The sequence below is a fragment of the Trachemys scripta genome, chromosome 1 (assembly GCF_013100865.1).
Source record: "Trachemys scripta elegans isolate TJP31775 chromosome 1, CAS_Tse_1.0, whole genome shotgun sequence".
NCBI lineage: Eukaryota > Metazoa > Chordata > Testudines > Emydidae > Trachemys > Trachemys scripta.
Genome location: NC_048298.1, coordinates 165030765 through 165046872, shown reverse-complemented (window position 1 = coordinate 165046872; position 16108 = coordinate 165030765). Strand labels below are relative to the sequence as shown.

Sequence of the window (16108 nt, the reverse complement as noted above, 5' to 3'; positions counted from 1 at the left end):
AAGGAGAAGTTTGCCAGTCACCTGAAGTACACAGGATACCACTGGACTGGATTTCAAAAAAAGACAGTCCATTTTTGTAAGAAACAATATATTTTATTTTTCTGACACCACAGCCCTGGCGAGTGGTTTTGTACCAAATTTAATGGAGGTTACACAGAACGTCTTACGCTGGGGAGGAAAAAAAATAACCACAAAAAAAAATCCTGGATAACTTTTAGTGTCTGTTCCACTCCCACATTAATAAAATCACTTGGGGTTTCTAAGAAAAGGAGAATAGGAAACAGTGAGAGAAAGACTACTGTAGAATGTAACAGTGTCCAAGTCCAGCCCCTTCCTGAAAGTGGGAAAACTCCCCACATGAGGAGAGGCTCTCCTAGATTTACTCCCCAAAATAATACATTGTATTGCAGCTGCCAAAGGAGGAGACAGAAGGGGATGGAGAGAGAAGCCTATTTAATAAGGAGTGGGAGGGAGAGACAGAAGGTGCTGGACAGCACTCCATAATTTGAAAAATATGTCCTTAACTTATTATTTCTTTTAAAAGATTCCCCTCACTGAACTTAAGTTCCTTTTTTGTGCTTTTCATTAATACTCTGCTCTGAGGTCGTAGTTTGGTTTTCTATACATTGGAGTTGAAGGAAAATAGTCCGAAGTTCTGAAGATGGATTCTCCACCTAAAGTAAACAGCCTAGAATCCCATTCTCCTCTCACCCCAAAGACTAAAGTCTCTGCTAAAATCCCTTTTACAATATAGTACAGTACACAAAAAAAAAAAAAAAAATAACCGAGAGTCCTGGGAGAAGCCAGTCCAAAGGACGTAAACATACAGAGAATGGTGCAACTTGTGACAAATGGCAATTCTCAAAATACAGCTACAGATTCTCAAAGCAGGTGCCATCATGGGATACCGAGGTCCACAAAAATAATTTTTAAAAAATAAATCTTAAAAAAAACCTGTTAAAATGAATAATCTGTTTTCAGGTAAATTCCATACATTCGAGATTTCCCAAAGCATCCTCTGGTCTCTTTTCACCTATTGCATGGCCAAACTGTACTCCTGAAGCTCCCCAAAAGCCATCAGGACTTGGAATCTCATCTTGACAAGGATCAGAACATCCAGTCTAATGGTAGCAGCTTAAAACATCATGTTCCCCGGATTTCCTGGGCCTTGGCTAAATCCTCCCATTCCAACATCAGCAGCCATACCTCGGGGTCTCATCTGGGGGGGAATCATGATGTTCTGTTGGGGTCCCATCATGCCCTGCATTGACATCATCATACCAGGTGAGCCTACAGGACCTGGGTGGCTATATAGCCCAGCAGGGGCTCGGTCCTTGCCTGGAATCATACCCACTGCAGCTACTGGGTTACTCATTAGCGTGGGCTGACCAGGCATTGCCGATTGTGCTGGTGACATCATCCGATGATGAGGTCCCATCATGCCTTGCTGCAGAAAGGCAGGTGGTCTCATTGGGTTATGGCCTGGCATAGATGGAGCAGTTCCGAGGGGGATATCAGCAGTTCCCACCGGCCCTGGGCCCCCCATGCCAGGTAATGCAAGTCCCATTCTTGGAGTCTGCTCTCCTATCATTCCCTGCATATGAGAGAATCCAGGCCCAGGACCCTGCGGCTGCTTGCGGCCTGGAACTTCCCCACGAGGGAAATACTGCAGTGTCTGGCTAGGCTTCTCTGATGGAATTATCCTGGACAGGTCAAACTCTGGTATTCCAGTGGCTCCAGGGCGGATCACCTCCTGCAAGTCTGGATCAGTGAAAACTGAAGGCATGTTTCCTAGAACAGTGAAGGAGTCTGGACCCCCAGGGCCTCCAGTCTTGCAAAGTGCTGGATCTGTTGAACTTTGGGGCAGGTTGGTGGGACGCCCCAGAGGTCCTTCTCCATGGAAGCCCATTCCAGCAGGGAAGTTGCCTTGTCCTCCACTTGGGCCATTGTGTGGAAATGGCACCTGCTGGGGCGGGGACTGTACTGGAGGAAACCCCTGTGGGAAGCCCAGGCGTCCTTGAGGTACCATTGGAGGATCTTGGGAACCATGCCCCATCATTGGATTGTGTGACATCAGGCCAGGTCCTACAGGGACCCCATGAGGAGGTATACTGGGTCCCATAGCATTTGGAGAGGGCATCTGATTGGTATGGGAAAGAGGTTGGGTCATTCCCATTGGGCTAAGGGTTGGCATTGGACCCACTGGGTTTGGACCTGAAATTCGAGGATTCTGGGAATTAATGCCCATTCCTAAGGAAGAAACAAAAAAATCAAATTTAAAATCAGACAATCAATGAAGATACAAGAACTGTGTGTAATATTCCTGGCTCCAATTTAAAAAACAAAATTAGTGCCAGTGAAAGATGCCAAAACTTCACTTTCTAGGGCTACTGTTCTATTTAACCATAAAACTTACACAGCACGGGCTTCAGCAGCCCTACCTTGTCCTCACACTGTTCAGATGTGACTGAACGGGGCTCTTAAAGCAAGAGGAGAGGTCACTCTAGAGCTAATCCATGTTGTGACCATTTTGTCAAGACTGTCAACAAGTGGGAAAATTAGTGGCACATATGTGTGTGGTGGGTGGGAGTTGTTTTATAAACATACACAAACATTTTTCCACTGGAAGTGGACTGAATACCTCCATTCCAAACATATGGCACCTGCAAGTCAGACGGCTCTCATTGCTATTAGAGCTGGTCCAATTAATTAATCCATGAATGCTGCAATTTGCCATCAAGTATTTATTTAACAAGTCCTTTTTTTCCCCCCAAGTACATGATCAGCTCCAATCACTACTGTCCTGGGCAGACTGTAAACCACTAAACTACAGGCGAAGTCTTCAAATACCTGTTACCAGACTCCCTGCCCTGAGAGTTATCTTTTTCAATTGTGTTCTTATCCCACTGGCTTTTTTTATTTTTTTTTATTTTTTTTTTTTAAACAGATTTCTATTGTGTTCCTGTGAACAGCAAACAATTTGGGGCAGAGGCTTATAGTGTAAACACATTTCACTCATTGTAGAGCAGGTCACTGGGCCCAAAGGGACAGGAGCTTTTATTTCTCTTCTCCCCTAATGCCTGGATAAGGAACAGAGCAGCTTCCCTCTTTGTCTGGCACAGGCCAGACTGTCACCATGCTCCATCCTCTGTGTAAAAAGAGGGTGCACGTTTCTGGGAAGCATTCCAACCATTTCTTCTCTAACAGAGGCAGAGCACGCAGAAGGCTGGCTGGGAACTTGCCTTACCTGGTAGATTGTTCATCGGTGGCAAATTTGGGGAGCGTGCTGGAGGGGAGTCATCATCCGAGCTAGCCACAGTCTTGATGGCATCATGGTAGAGTGGCGTAGAGCTGGGCATGGCAAACTTGGACATCCTGGACATCATGATGGAGAGGGGATTCTGGGAGAGCGTGGGCTCTGGAGGCATCGTGTAGGGACTGCTAGAGGGAAGATTTCCAGGGAGAGTCACAGGAGCAGACTGGCTGACAGTGGAAGGTGGTGGGCCACCTAAAAGAGGAAAGGATTTAGGTGGTTTTTCCCCCCCTTTAAAATAAACACCCTTTCTCCCAGAAAACCTGCTCAATGGTTCCAAGAGTCCATCCAAATAGTAGTAGTGAGGCAACCAGTTAAGTATGGTTGAAATACACATTGTACTCCAGACAGTGGATTTCTATCCATGTGGTTTCTTTTGGGAAGAAGACAATACTAACTCCAGAAGCATGGTCAACTAGTTGGAAAAAATTTCCCAAACTTCCATTGTAATTCCCTTTCCATTATGCCTCAAATGCAAGCACAGAGACAGAAACCAGAGGACATACAGCTATAGTGGGTCATACACTACAGGTATCCATGCCGATTTCTGGAGAGCTCTATTAAAAGTTTATACAAAGTTTCCTGTTTTGATTTAAGCTTAAATCTTGCATATAAAAGCTCATTACAGTCTCAAGTAGTATCTTTCCCTATTAATTTAAAATATCCCTCCCTCTTCCAAAGGTGTAAACACAATTTTCTGCTGCTTCCAGTCCCCATGTCGCCACACCAATAAGCTTCAAGATGCCTGGCCCAGTTTTGGAGCAAGGGGTCATTCCTTTCAGGAAGAAGTTTAAGACACACTGTTGTCAGCCAAACAAAAGCCACCACCAAAAAAACCTCTGCTATTAAAGACTCCTCTAGGCACAAAAGTAGCCACAGATTACAGAGCCTGGGTCTAATTGCAGCAATTCAAGCCCAGATTCAGTGCCAACTTAACACTCAGCCTCAGAGGCCACTCTAGACAGAAGCATCCAGATTCTTCCTCCTTCCCAGTGTGGCACTTTCTAGGCATACGACTCGGAATAAGATGGCTAAATGACAGCTATTGACATACAATGGACATTAAGTGTCTATAGTTAGAACCACTGCTGCCATAGGAGCTCAACTCGCTAGAGCATGCGTTTCTGAGCCACAGGAGCAGTCCATTCACTTTGAACAGGAAAAAAGCCTGCTGGTCCCTTTCAATACAGTTATCATTCTGCAACACTAGAGGGCAATGTAGTCATGCTTCTTTCATAGTCTCCTCACTAACTCCTGCAATAAGGAGGAGGTTTCACAGGCTGAAAAGCTCTTGAGAGCTGGTTCCATCACACTGCTGCTTCTGCTGCATGGAAACACTGCACACCAGGGATTTACATATTTGGAAGCGTGTAGGAGAAACAGACTCAGTCATGTAGAAGCTCTGAATCTATGAAAGAGAGATGGGACTGGTGCTGCTGAAATGCCAAACACACAGGTTTCTGGATTCACACGATCTATGTTCTGAGATTGTACGGTCTTTTGTGCTAGGCACTGGTAGTCCCTGCCCCAGGCATCCCAGTCCATGACTGGGGCTCCCAGGTGCTAGGATAATACAAACAACAACAACACTGATACACTCCACAGACCTGCAGCACATCTCTGAGGACCAGCTGCAGAGAATCCACCTGCTACCTCTAACTATACATGAAATAGACAAAATCTGAATTGATATCCTCCTAGGAGGAGCTTTGTTAAGTAAAACTATACCTGTGTCTGAAGATTGTGAACAATAGCTCCTATGGCCAGCACACATTTATTTACAAGTATGTTTTGTTTCTCCTCTATCCTAACAAACCCATTTATTTTGAGGCACCTTTATGATCTAAACAGCAACATTTCTCCCCAATGCCACAATATTTCAGTTAAGGACAGGTTGGCAAACAAACTGTTCTAAGCTCTTCTGCAAAGAGTGACTTCCTCCTCCCAACCAATCCAAATATACTTGACAGTCACCTCTGGGACAAGGGCAGTATTTAACATGTGCACATGGGCAAGATAAGATGAGAGTAGGCAATCTGTTATGGAGCTCACTCACATGTTCCACTCACTTAGTTCTGAGCCTAGACACAACCTGCTTCAAACTGGCAGGAAAAGCTCCTTGTTCTGTCTCCTCTTTGCACTCCCTGCCCCAAATGCGCACCGGGTAGCCTCTGTGAGCCCTCATCTCACATCATACTTCAAGATGACCATATGTGAATCAAAGAATTTACATTTGGATAGAAAAGGAAGCACTGACCTGACTCCACATTCCCCAGCATGGCTGGGGAAGACATGGTGAGAGATGCTTTGTGGTTTGGGGGAATCCCAGGACTCTGCAACGGGGGCTTTGGAGAGGAAGTCCAGCCAGGAGAAGGTGCAGGGAGGGAAGGAGACTTGAGGTGGACTGGTGAGGCAGCAGCAGATCCCAAAACAGGGGGAGACTTAATGGAAGCAGCAGCTGCTGCAGCAGTTGGGCCTGCAAGCATTCCTGCCAGCTGGGATGGAGTCTGAGGAGACTTAAGGTTCCCCGAGGGAGAACCCAGCATGGGAGACTGGACTTGCCGCATCGTGGGAGACTTCAGTGGGTTGATGCCCGGTGAATGCACCTGACTGGCTGCAACAGAGATATCCAAGGGCTTGCGTCCTAGGCTGCGCTGAACAGGGGGAGCTGTGTTGAGGCTATTAGGGTTACTGGTTGGGTTGAGAGGTAGTGGCGGCATGTGGCTAAGCCGGTTGTTAGTCCTTTGGTCAGGCCCAATCTGCTCTCTGAGATTACGGAGACCACCTCCTGGGCCCTGAGACATAGGAAGGAAAGGCCTGGGACCCATGCCATACTCCTGTTGGGGATGCTCTCCAAATGGCAAGGACACCATTTTCTGCTGAGAGGAGAGCATCTCTGAGACACCTGGACGCAGTTTCATCATCTCCTCTGGCCCCACTCCAGCTTCCCTCATCTTCTGAGGTATCATGGATGGGTTGGAGCCCATGCTAACGTTCAGACTAATGTCCCCCTTCATGCTGCCAGGGCCCATCCCAAACTCCAGCTCCCTACCAGGGCCCATCTGAGGTGGCATTCCTTTTGGGAAGTCCCCCCTGGAAGGGCTCAGGGGCCCTTCAACAGGCATGCGAGAGAAGATGGGGTTATTCCCAGGCTCCATGTGTCTCTGGGAGGGAATCATCCGGTTCATCTCTATGCCAGGCCTGATGCCTTCTATGCTCAAGCCAGGGGGCAGGCCCAGCTGCTTCTCTGCCAACTGCTGTTGAAAGATCTCCTCTGGCAGGCCCTGGGGATTTGGGAACCGCTCCCCTCGGCCAGGGCCGCTGAAGACACCCTGGCCTGGAGGGAAGTTCCGTCCATCTGGGATTTTTGGCACATCTTCTGGCCAACTGACTCCTGAAAGCCCGGGTCTGGATGTGGGGTTTGGAACACTGGGGCTGTCCATGTCAGGATTCATCATTCCTGCAAATCCAGGCAGGCGCATCTGGCTCCCAGGCATATTGGGATGAGGGGCCATACCTCTGGGGGGTAGAGAATGAGACACATTCATGCCATCAGCAAAGGACTCTGGACCGCCAGGACCCCAGCCCTCACCAGGGGTCATCTGGTAAGGAGGTGGGGGTCCTCGAACCACCCCTCGAGGCCCATGCTGGTGGACCATCATGTCCTGCAGGGAACACTGCTGCACCACAACCTGTTCTTGCTTCCTTCTCTTCTCCTCATAAAACTCCTGCTGTAGCTTCAGCCAGGCCACTTGCTCGGGAGTCATGTGATCCAGGTGGTCTGGTCCTACAGGTCCAGATTGGGAGTTCAAAGACGGTGGCACCATTTCGTCTGGTGAGAAAGGCATGTCTCTATGTCCTTGAGGGCCAAATGGAGCCCCTCCATCTGTTCGAGGCCCTGGCCCTTTGCCTAAACTTTGGGATTGAGCCATCATGGCCTGTATTGGCCCTTCAGGTTTCTTTTGAGGACCATCCAGAACTCCAGAGTTCTGTTGAGGCCCCCCACTTTGCCCTCCAGTGAATTCTTTCTCGTCAGGGAAAAGCATGCGCTGTATATCTCGTAGAGTTTGCAATGAGCGTTCTCGATGTTCCAGCTGCTCCTGAGACAGTCCATCTGGGTTCTCACCTAAACTGGATGGGTCGCCACTGGATACCTGCTGGGTGGGACCTTTGGGGTCTGCAGTGGAGCTATTACTGCCCTGGGAGACTGGGCTGACTGCTCGATTATTTGGGGTTGAACTCTGCCCAAATCCCTCAGTCGGCAATGGAGTGGAGCTGGCAGGGCTGCCAACAGACATCACTTTACTTTCTACTCCAGGACTGTCCTGATCCATGGGACATGGGGGGCCAGTGGATTTAGATGCTGGTGCCGAAACGGGTGGAGTTGGCTGCATTTTGGCATTCTGGGGAGGATTGTGTTCCTGCGAAGCAGGGGGCTGTGGCTGAGGTTGTGGCAGAGGTTTGGTTTCATTCCGAAGTGCAGTGACCTGGGTGTTCTGAAAGACAAAGCAGAACATCTTAATCAGCTCTTTTTACATCTGTGTGAATGGAGTGTGGGGGATAAAGATCAAGATGTGCTGTCTCGTCCCCACCTTAGTCACACAAACCCACTACAAACACTTTCTGCAGGAACTGATGCCTTGCACATATAATTTGCAAACTAGAGCCTTGGACAAAGACGAAATGTTCATTTCGCTCACGTGTCACCCACAGACCCAAAGGGTGATGTTTGACACCCCTCTCCTATATCACCAGGACAATTCCACCCAAAAATTATAAAGCTGGAAAACTACTCTGGAAGCGCTAAAACCTTTAATTCATTCTGCACAGTGCTCCCTCCAGCCAAGAACATGCTTTTCAGAGCATAAACAGTCACCTTCCCCTGCCCCACCCCTCTTCCACCGGTGCATGCATGTACACACCACTCCATCTCCCCCTTCTTCCAAGTAAAGGCTCCCTACCAGGGGTACAGTGTTTCGCTCTGCCTTGCTGTTTGAGATGTTCTGGATATGAAAGGACACAATGGTTTCTGCCTGTCCCTTCAGCACAGCTTCTGCAGCCCTGTAAAGACAGACAGACATAGGTGAGGCGGCAGTTGGATGATTATCTTTCTTAAATCCCCCTCTCCCCCAGCTACTAGGGGCAGGGAGAAAAGAAAAGTGTCTTTTGACCCCAGAGGTCTGGGAGAAGAGAAATCAAAGGAGAAGAAAAATCCTCACATCCACAGAATCTTGCTAATCAGTCTTTAGGGTTCATGTCACCATTTAACCCACCCCTAAACCATCCACTGTGTAGCTCATGAAACAAGGGGCTGTCTGCCAACATTTGCCAAAAACAAAGCTGGGTGGGAGAAACTGAAAATCCTCCTCCAAGGCTAGGTGTCAGTAACGCTCCCCCTTGATCTGTAAATGGCTGCCCACCCCACAAAGGATTTGAAGGAGGAAACATGTTTTGAATTTCATGTAACGAGGTGCACACAAATGCAGGGAAAGGACACGAAGGACACATTCAACCATTTACGTACTTATTGGCCATCTCAGTAGAAAAGACATAAACCACTTTGGATGGAGTCTTTTGTCCACTAGCTGGCTCCGAAGTGGCAGTCAGGCCATGGGAGGGCGTGGAAGACCTTGGGGCTGAAGCAGCTGAAGGAGTTACAGAGTGTGGCGTATGCTGGGAATCCTGGGTCTTCATATGGTCGGCAGAGTTGCAGTCTGGAAAGGAAGGGGGGGGGGGGGAGAAGAGAGAGAAGGTCTCACTAGTGTGGAAGCTGTGAGGAAGTTTGATACTCCTCTCACCCTTGACTCTCAGTTGGCATCACGATACCCAACGTTCCTATAAAGAAGGCTCAGACTCCTCTCCCAATTAGTACTAAGGAAGCTGTCCTGTTACACTGTGATTCCCACTCGCATTCCAAAAAACTCTGCAGGAAGAGGAAGCTCATACTGTCTCAACTCTAGCTAGTTTCCTGGCATTCACACATGACTAGTCAGAGAGCATATGTGAGACACACACACAAGCAGATAAGCATTTAAGTTCTTGTAAGGTGGGGAAAGTTTTGTAGGAGACCTTTTTTCTCCCCTTACTCATGTCACCCGAACTCTAGTCTGCTATACTGTGACCACACAGCTTCTAATCACACCAGTTGGAAACTAACTCAAACTGGACCCAGGTCCTTTACAGCCAAAGCTCTCTTGTTGCCACTCTGTCAAGGCGTCTATCAAATGCAAACTCTGGAAGACCTAATATCACAGGGCAGTAATAATTCTTTGCACCTTTCATGTGAGAATCTCAGAGCAATCAATCAAATATCACAACTGAGACACACAATAGGTAGCTATTTATACTGAACCTAATTTCACAGGTTAGGAAAGTGAAGAGTGGAGTAGTGACATGTCCAAGGTCCCACAATGAATCAGTGGCAGAGCCAAGAACAGAATTCAGAAGTCTTGTCTCCCAGTCCTGTGTTCCTACCAGTCAGAGGGGTATAAGTGATATATCATCACCCAATACACCTTACTCGTCTGTATTCACAAAACTGGCTTACATGCTAGCTTTGACACTCCAATTCAAACACAGCAGCTCCTGGGAGGCCAACGGACAGAGTGGGGTGGAAGGAGACAAACAGCTTTTATTTATTTTCCCAAAACCTCTTGGGGAGTTTCAGTGTTATCATGAAACAACTTTCCAATCTGTACTTCAACTGAAGATGGAGACACACGTTTACCATTACCAGCTGGGAAAATCCTCCCCTCTCTACAGGACATTTAGATTCCCTTCAGCTGGCACACAGTCACCACCTCAGGCAGACAGATGCTTTTGCTAACACCCACAAGCCAAATGATCATCTTACACCAATACTTAGCACTTACCTTTGATTTCCGAATCGTCGCTAGGAGTCCCAGCATCTCTCTGTTCAAAGGAATCCGCTGAAATGCTCCTCTCTCTCTTTCCCTTCCCCTTGGCACCATTTCCAGCCCCATTCTTCAATCCCATGGTCCCACCTGGGCCAGGGAGCACTTTGGGAGGGTGACCTCCACTCTTGGGGTCACAGGGAGAGGGCTGGGATTGGCTGGTTGAGCCCCCCTGTTTACCCGGGTTGGAAAATTTGGAATCCAGCTGGGGGTTGCCAGACGGGGACATCACTGTGGGGGGACGGACCATCACCTCCTGCTTTGATTTGGGGCTACTGAAAAAAAAGAGAATTAAAAATAGAGATTAGACTGTCGATTCACTCCAGTAGGAATGGACTAGAGAAAAGCAGCAGCAGCACCTTTACAGAGCAAGGCAGTTGCTACTGAGTAAGAAATGCCTACATGCTTAGCTTCATCCAGATGCTCTTTCAAACATGCCTTGAAAAAAGTTATTATCCAATATGGGATCACAGTGCTCAAGAAGGCACAAGAACAAGCGGCAGGCCTGCTAGATCCCAGGAACTGCTCAGTCACATGAGGAGCCACCTCTGGGGCTTCTGTCAATAAAGACAACGGTTTCTATGTACACAGAAAAGCGTCTCACACCAAGACCAGCTCAAAGTAAACAAACAGGGCACCATAAAGTTCACCACACTACCCATCCAGACCCAAATGACACAGTACAGCTGTGATCACAAAGCAGAGAAACCCACCACAAGCCAGCCCAAGAGAGCATAAGGAAAACCAAGCATTATTGCAGCACTCATCACAGATCAGGGAAACTCGCCAGGAAAATACAAACCTCTGACCATGAAAGCAATTAAACCAGCTACAACCTGCCTTTGAATGGGGAAAGAGGAGGATACTGTCTCCACACACACTCCTGCAAAATGGGGTGGAGGAGACTGCATTAGAGTTTACCAAAAGAAACTCAAAAAAACAGTCTTTTCCCACCCACTGACCCATTACATAAACTACAGCCTAAAACTATTTTGTCTCCTTAGATTCTACTCAATTAGTGTCTTCCTTCCTCCCTTTATTTTAGCCACTGTCATCCCCCTTCCTTTCTTCTGCAGGGATCTGCTGGGAGCTCATTTTACCCCCCAGCCCCAGCCCAAAAGGCAGCGAACTGTAGCAAGCCTCGCAATGGAGCCTGTTCAAGTTGCTCCTTCAGTCGGCCAGACAGCTGACTCTGGAGCACTCCCTCCAAGTTACTGTCAGCTCTTGCTGACCCCAGGAGTGAACGATCAAACCTAGGTGTGCTGTGAAGCACACCATACATCCAGTGCATCACCTTTCCTTCAGGCTTTTCCTCTTCCAAGTCAATGGAGGATGTCGTCTGGCACAGGCAGATGAATGACATGGACAAGGCTTGTGCAATGATAATCAGTTCCATGCTGCTCCTGCCAGCAGCACAGGGAGAACTTTGTGTGGGAGTACAAGCACAAAGATCATCTGTGCTTGACCCAGGCCTTGGATAACACTGCAGCAGAGCAGGGACACCTCCCCCTCCATACCCAGAACAGTTCACTGAAGTGTCTCACCTCTGTGTGTTTCCTGATGGGGAGTTCCTCACTTTGGGGTTACTGGAATGCATTGACAGAAATCCTGAGCTCACACTCACACACAGATGGGCTCTCGTCAAGTTCCTCTAGGGGGCCTGCTGCTGCTGGCAGCTTTGAAGCACTTTCTGCCGCACGGTTCTCTCACCGCTGTCCGTCTGCTTGTCTTTTTTCTCTTTGTCTCTCTCTGTCGTTGCACTGGGCCCTTCCCTCCTGCAGCTCCAGCATTCTCTGAATGTGTGCCTCCTGCTGCTGAGGGGAAGTCTCGCATCTCCAGGGCACACTGTGCCAAACCGCCCCCAAAGAAAGAACAGAAAACAGGTAAGGTACATTCCAAACCCTGGAATTAACTGAACGAAACAGACCAGCGGATGGCAATCCTTTCCCTTTCACTAACAGGGTGAGGGACTGGCATTTTCAGCTGGCTGGAAGACAGTTGAAATGTACAGCTAGGAGGAAGCTCTGGGCAGGTATTAAAAACTCACAAGTGGTAAAGCCAGTCTCCCTTCACCCAAAACAAGTTATGCTGGATTCAAAAAAGAGCAGGGAAGAAAGAGGTAGGGAAGCTCTTCTTATCCAGACTCTTTGATCCAAGTCATGGAAGAATTCACATGACTTATTTAAGCACGCCCCACACCAAATCACTAGGAACATAGAACTAGACAGACCAGACTGCTAGTCCCGATCATCCAGAATTCCCACTATGAATGGCCATTACCTGATTTCTCAGAGGAAGGTAAACCCTTTCCCCCCCACTACAATTAGCCATTTATGCAATGCTGTGTGGTGGAAGGTGCACAGGAGGGAGGGAGAGAGACAGAAAATGCCTTCCTGACCACCTGTAAGCAACCAGCTTATGCCATGAAGCATGAGACTTGATTACTATGAGCACACTAAGGAGAACTTGTGGTCAATTACTGTTTCTAACTGAAAGGTTGATAGATCATTGGAGAGCTGCCCATCCAAATTTGCTCAGCAACACCATACAAGCTATTTTAAAACATTTTTTAATTTAACCTGAGCACTTTTCAGCTTGTTTCTGAAGAGAGGCAACGTGCACAATGCTGGCCATACAGAAGAACAACATAACACCGTTTCTTCTACATTACTGGAGGAGGAAAATATTGGACTTTTAGGTTTCTTATGTCCTTTGAGCTAAAGAATTTTGGAACAATTTTCTGTCTTGTTTATATTTTAATAGAAGATCTTCTGTTCATCTCACCTACTCAAGATGTAAATCCACATAATTAACAATAAATCTTGTTTATATTCTGAATGTATTAAATATTGCTAGTTAAAAATTATTCAAATGTAAATATTCCCAGTATTCCTTCTCAGCACTGAAGCAGCAGTTTCTTGTATGAATCAATAGAATCAAAATGAGATTTAATCAGGCTGGCAGGGTCTTGCCTATTATGAAGGAACTAGTGTTTTAAGGATATTAAGAGGACACAAATAGATTCACTGATGCGTCGCTACTGGAGGATTAAGAAATACCTGCCACCATATGATCACATTGCTGCCAGGAGAGACTGGCTAGTAAGGCATTGGTATGGAGCTTTGTGGGTCTCCAGCTCCTCAAAGTGATCTTGGTATGTCATCACAATTGTCTCATGATATTATACCAGTACATTTTGATGCAACTTCAATCCACAGTGTCAGGACACCACAATGTAATGATTTTGTGGCTCTCGACAACTCCAGATATTCTCCCTTCCACAGCTTCTCCTGCTGCTTGGAGAGACAAAGAGGGATCCTGGTGACCCCAGTAAATTTGCTCAATATTCCTGTCTTCACTGCCCTGCTTAAGTCCAGGAATATTCCCTACATTCATGGATTAAGAGCTTCATTTGTTCTGCCTGATATTGGGCAGAGCAAGATGAGTTCTGATCAGACCCACAGACTCCACAGAGACCACACGCATCTCTAGAACCACAAACAGAGCATCTCATTGGTTTTGAGAGCAATGTAGTGTTACTGTTATTTCTATCATGCCATCGGTGTGCATGGTGCTTTACAGGCATACATGAAGAGTTAATTTTCAGAAGTTTCTAAATCCCACTGATTCTCACTGTGTCTTTAGGCTCCTACGTCCCTCTTGAAAACAGGACTTCAAATTTTCACAAGTGTCTCAGTTCCATTTTCAAAAAAGACTTAAGATCCTGTCATATTGAAAGTCACTGGGACTGAGGCACATTTGAAAATTTTACTCATGGTCTCTCTTAAAACTGAAGTTAGACCAAAAGCACAACACATCATGGCAGGAGAGGGAAGAACAATGGCATAACAGTGAGCACAATTTGCTCCAAAAAGCAGGATAGAGAGGCCTGTGTTGTGGATTTCTTTTTATTTATATAGTTGTTTCCATTATAATGTTTTTCCACTCATGAATAATGCCTTAATTTTACCCCTTTGTGCGTTTGCATTACGATACATTATATGAGCACACACTATTTTTTCCACAGGACCCCGGTATCATTCAGTGCACAGGACAGACACAAAAGGTAGCAGAATTAAGATTGAACAAGCTACCATAAATGCAACATTTCCTAACTTTGACTGCTTTATTTGACAACCTGGATATTGTTCTTTTAACATGGTCTTTATATATAATACACAAGACACACACTATCTTTCAATGGATTAGCACTGAAGCTTTGCAGGAGTGAATTATAAGGAGAGATTTGAATGGAGGGGGTAAATATTAACAGAATTTTCAATTTTTCTAAGTTTTGCACTTTACTGGTTGATGACAAAATGATTGTCAACTCTTATTTTCCCCCCCTTTGCTTTCCCCTTCTGTGCAATGGAACTGTACAATAATGCGAGACTCAAAATGGAAAACATCACAATTTTTATTTGTGGGAGTTTGGTGTCCAATAAGTTAAAATTCCCCTTCACTTGTGCTAAACTTGGATATGCTCTTCCCTTGCTCTCATTTAGGTTTCAGGGGAAAATGGACTCCAGTCTACATAGCTGGAGTCTCTCTGCCTTGCAGAACAATTCTTGTTCTAGTGTCAGAGACTGGCGCCACTGTGGGTGATCAAAGCATGTTTTAAAACGTTTCAGCAAAGTGTCTCAAGGACCCATGTAGATGGGGGCCAATGTTTTTGTAAATCTTATAGGACCCAGCATCTTCCCTGTAGACAACTCACCAAGACCTCTGGTGTCACGACATTGCAGTGATCATCGTAGAGGTGATGAGTTCAGGACCCCTTCTACACAAGGAAAGATTACCTGAAAAAGAAGAAAAGGGAAGAGCTCCATCATAGGGAATTCACAGGAATTTGTGGGCCCCTCCCAGGCCACAAAAAGGAGACCAAAGCTTTCTCTGAATAACTGACAAGAAAGCCTCAGCTCAACTCAGCAAGATTTGTTAGTGCTAAGAAAGCCTTTACAGGGAGAAAGCAGCAGTGAGGTTTAACTGGTTTGCTATAAACAAATGCAGCAAGGGACAGCTTAGACCTGCTTTGGCACACCCCCAGTTCAGCTGGATGGATTCCGGTGAGCCCATCTGTACTCCCAAGAACTGGCACAGTGCCCACATAAGCATCCTCCCAACTTCCTTGTCCACCTAACCTCAAGGGTTTGCCTTCCACTCACTTCATGAGCCCAGCTACCTGTGCCAACCTCTGCTCTTCACAATTATACAGTGCCTACCTCCAGGACCAGACAGCCTGCCTGCCCACGTGTGAATGAAAATGCAATAGTCCAGTAAAGCTGGATACTCTCTATGATCAGTCAGGAGAAGTATCAGGCCAACGTCAGAATAGGAGACGGTAAGGCAGCTTCATCTACTGTTCCATTGGCCACCATTCCACTGCAAGACACCACCCTACATGTGGATGTTTATCCATTCGAAAGTATTTGAAAGCATGGCGTGCTGCAGTTTTGGTGGTATTTTTGAGCATCAGATGCTGCCAGTTATTCCTCATATAACCAAAGAGGTCATTGCTGAACTGATCAGTTCCACTCTCCCTACTGTCAGTACTGAGGAAAACATCACATCAGTTAATGTTCAGTTCACATGTAGGAACCATCTTCAACCACATCATCTAGCAAATTTTGCTTTATAAAACGAAAACTTAAGATTCCACAGCAAGTGTTGGATTCTAGGGTAAATTCTGTGTCAAGGCAGAAAAACACAGAACTCCTGTTACAGACTTATTTCTTCTATCCACTCAATCCACTCGGACCACCAAGATACACCACTCTACTAAGTTCAGTTTGAAGACACAATGTGCCTCTTACTATTTACACAGGAAGGATGGCACTGTGGTTAAAGCACAACTGGGAATCAGGAGACTTGGTTTTTATTC

The 16108-nt window shown here is 46.6% G+C and overlaps 1 protein-coding gene across 1 annotated transcript in view; it reads right to left on the bottom strand.

Moving 5' to 3' along the window:
* Window positions 1–71: 71 nt before the first annotated feature.
* BCL9 (BCL9 transcription coactivator) overlaps window positions 72–16108 on the bottom strand; it is a 74993-nt gene continuing 58956 nt past the window's right edge. The window contains exons 2-9 of the mRNA XM_034792052.1: window positions 14945–15026; window positions 11772–12072; window positions 10186–10502; window positions 8838–9027; window positions 8275–8374; window positions 5571–7809; window positions 3248–3508; window positions 72–2250 (exon numbers count right to left, since the gene is read on the bottom strand). Coding sequence (XP_034647943.1) covers window positions 1136–2250; window positions 3248–3508; window positions 5571–7809; window positions 8275–8374; window positions 8838–9027; window positions 10186–10502; window positions 11772–11824 — 4275 coding nt within the window. The 5' untranslated portion in view covers window positions 11825–12072; window positions 14945–15026 and the 3' untranslated portion in view covers window positions 72–1135. The remainder of the gene's footprint in view (window positions 2251–3247; window positions 3509–5570; window positions 7810–8274; window positions 8375–8837; window positions 9028–10185; window positions 10503–11771; window positions 12073–14944; window positions 15027–16108) is intronic.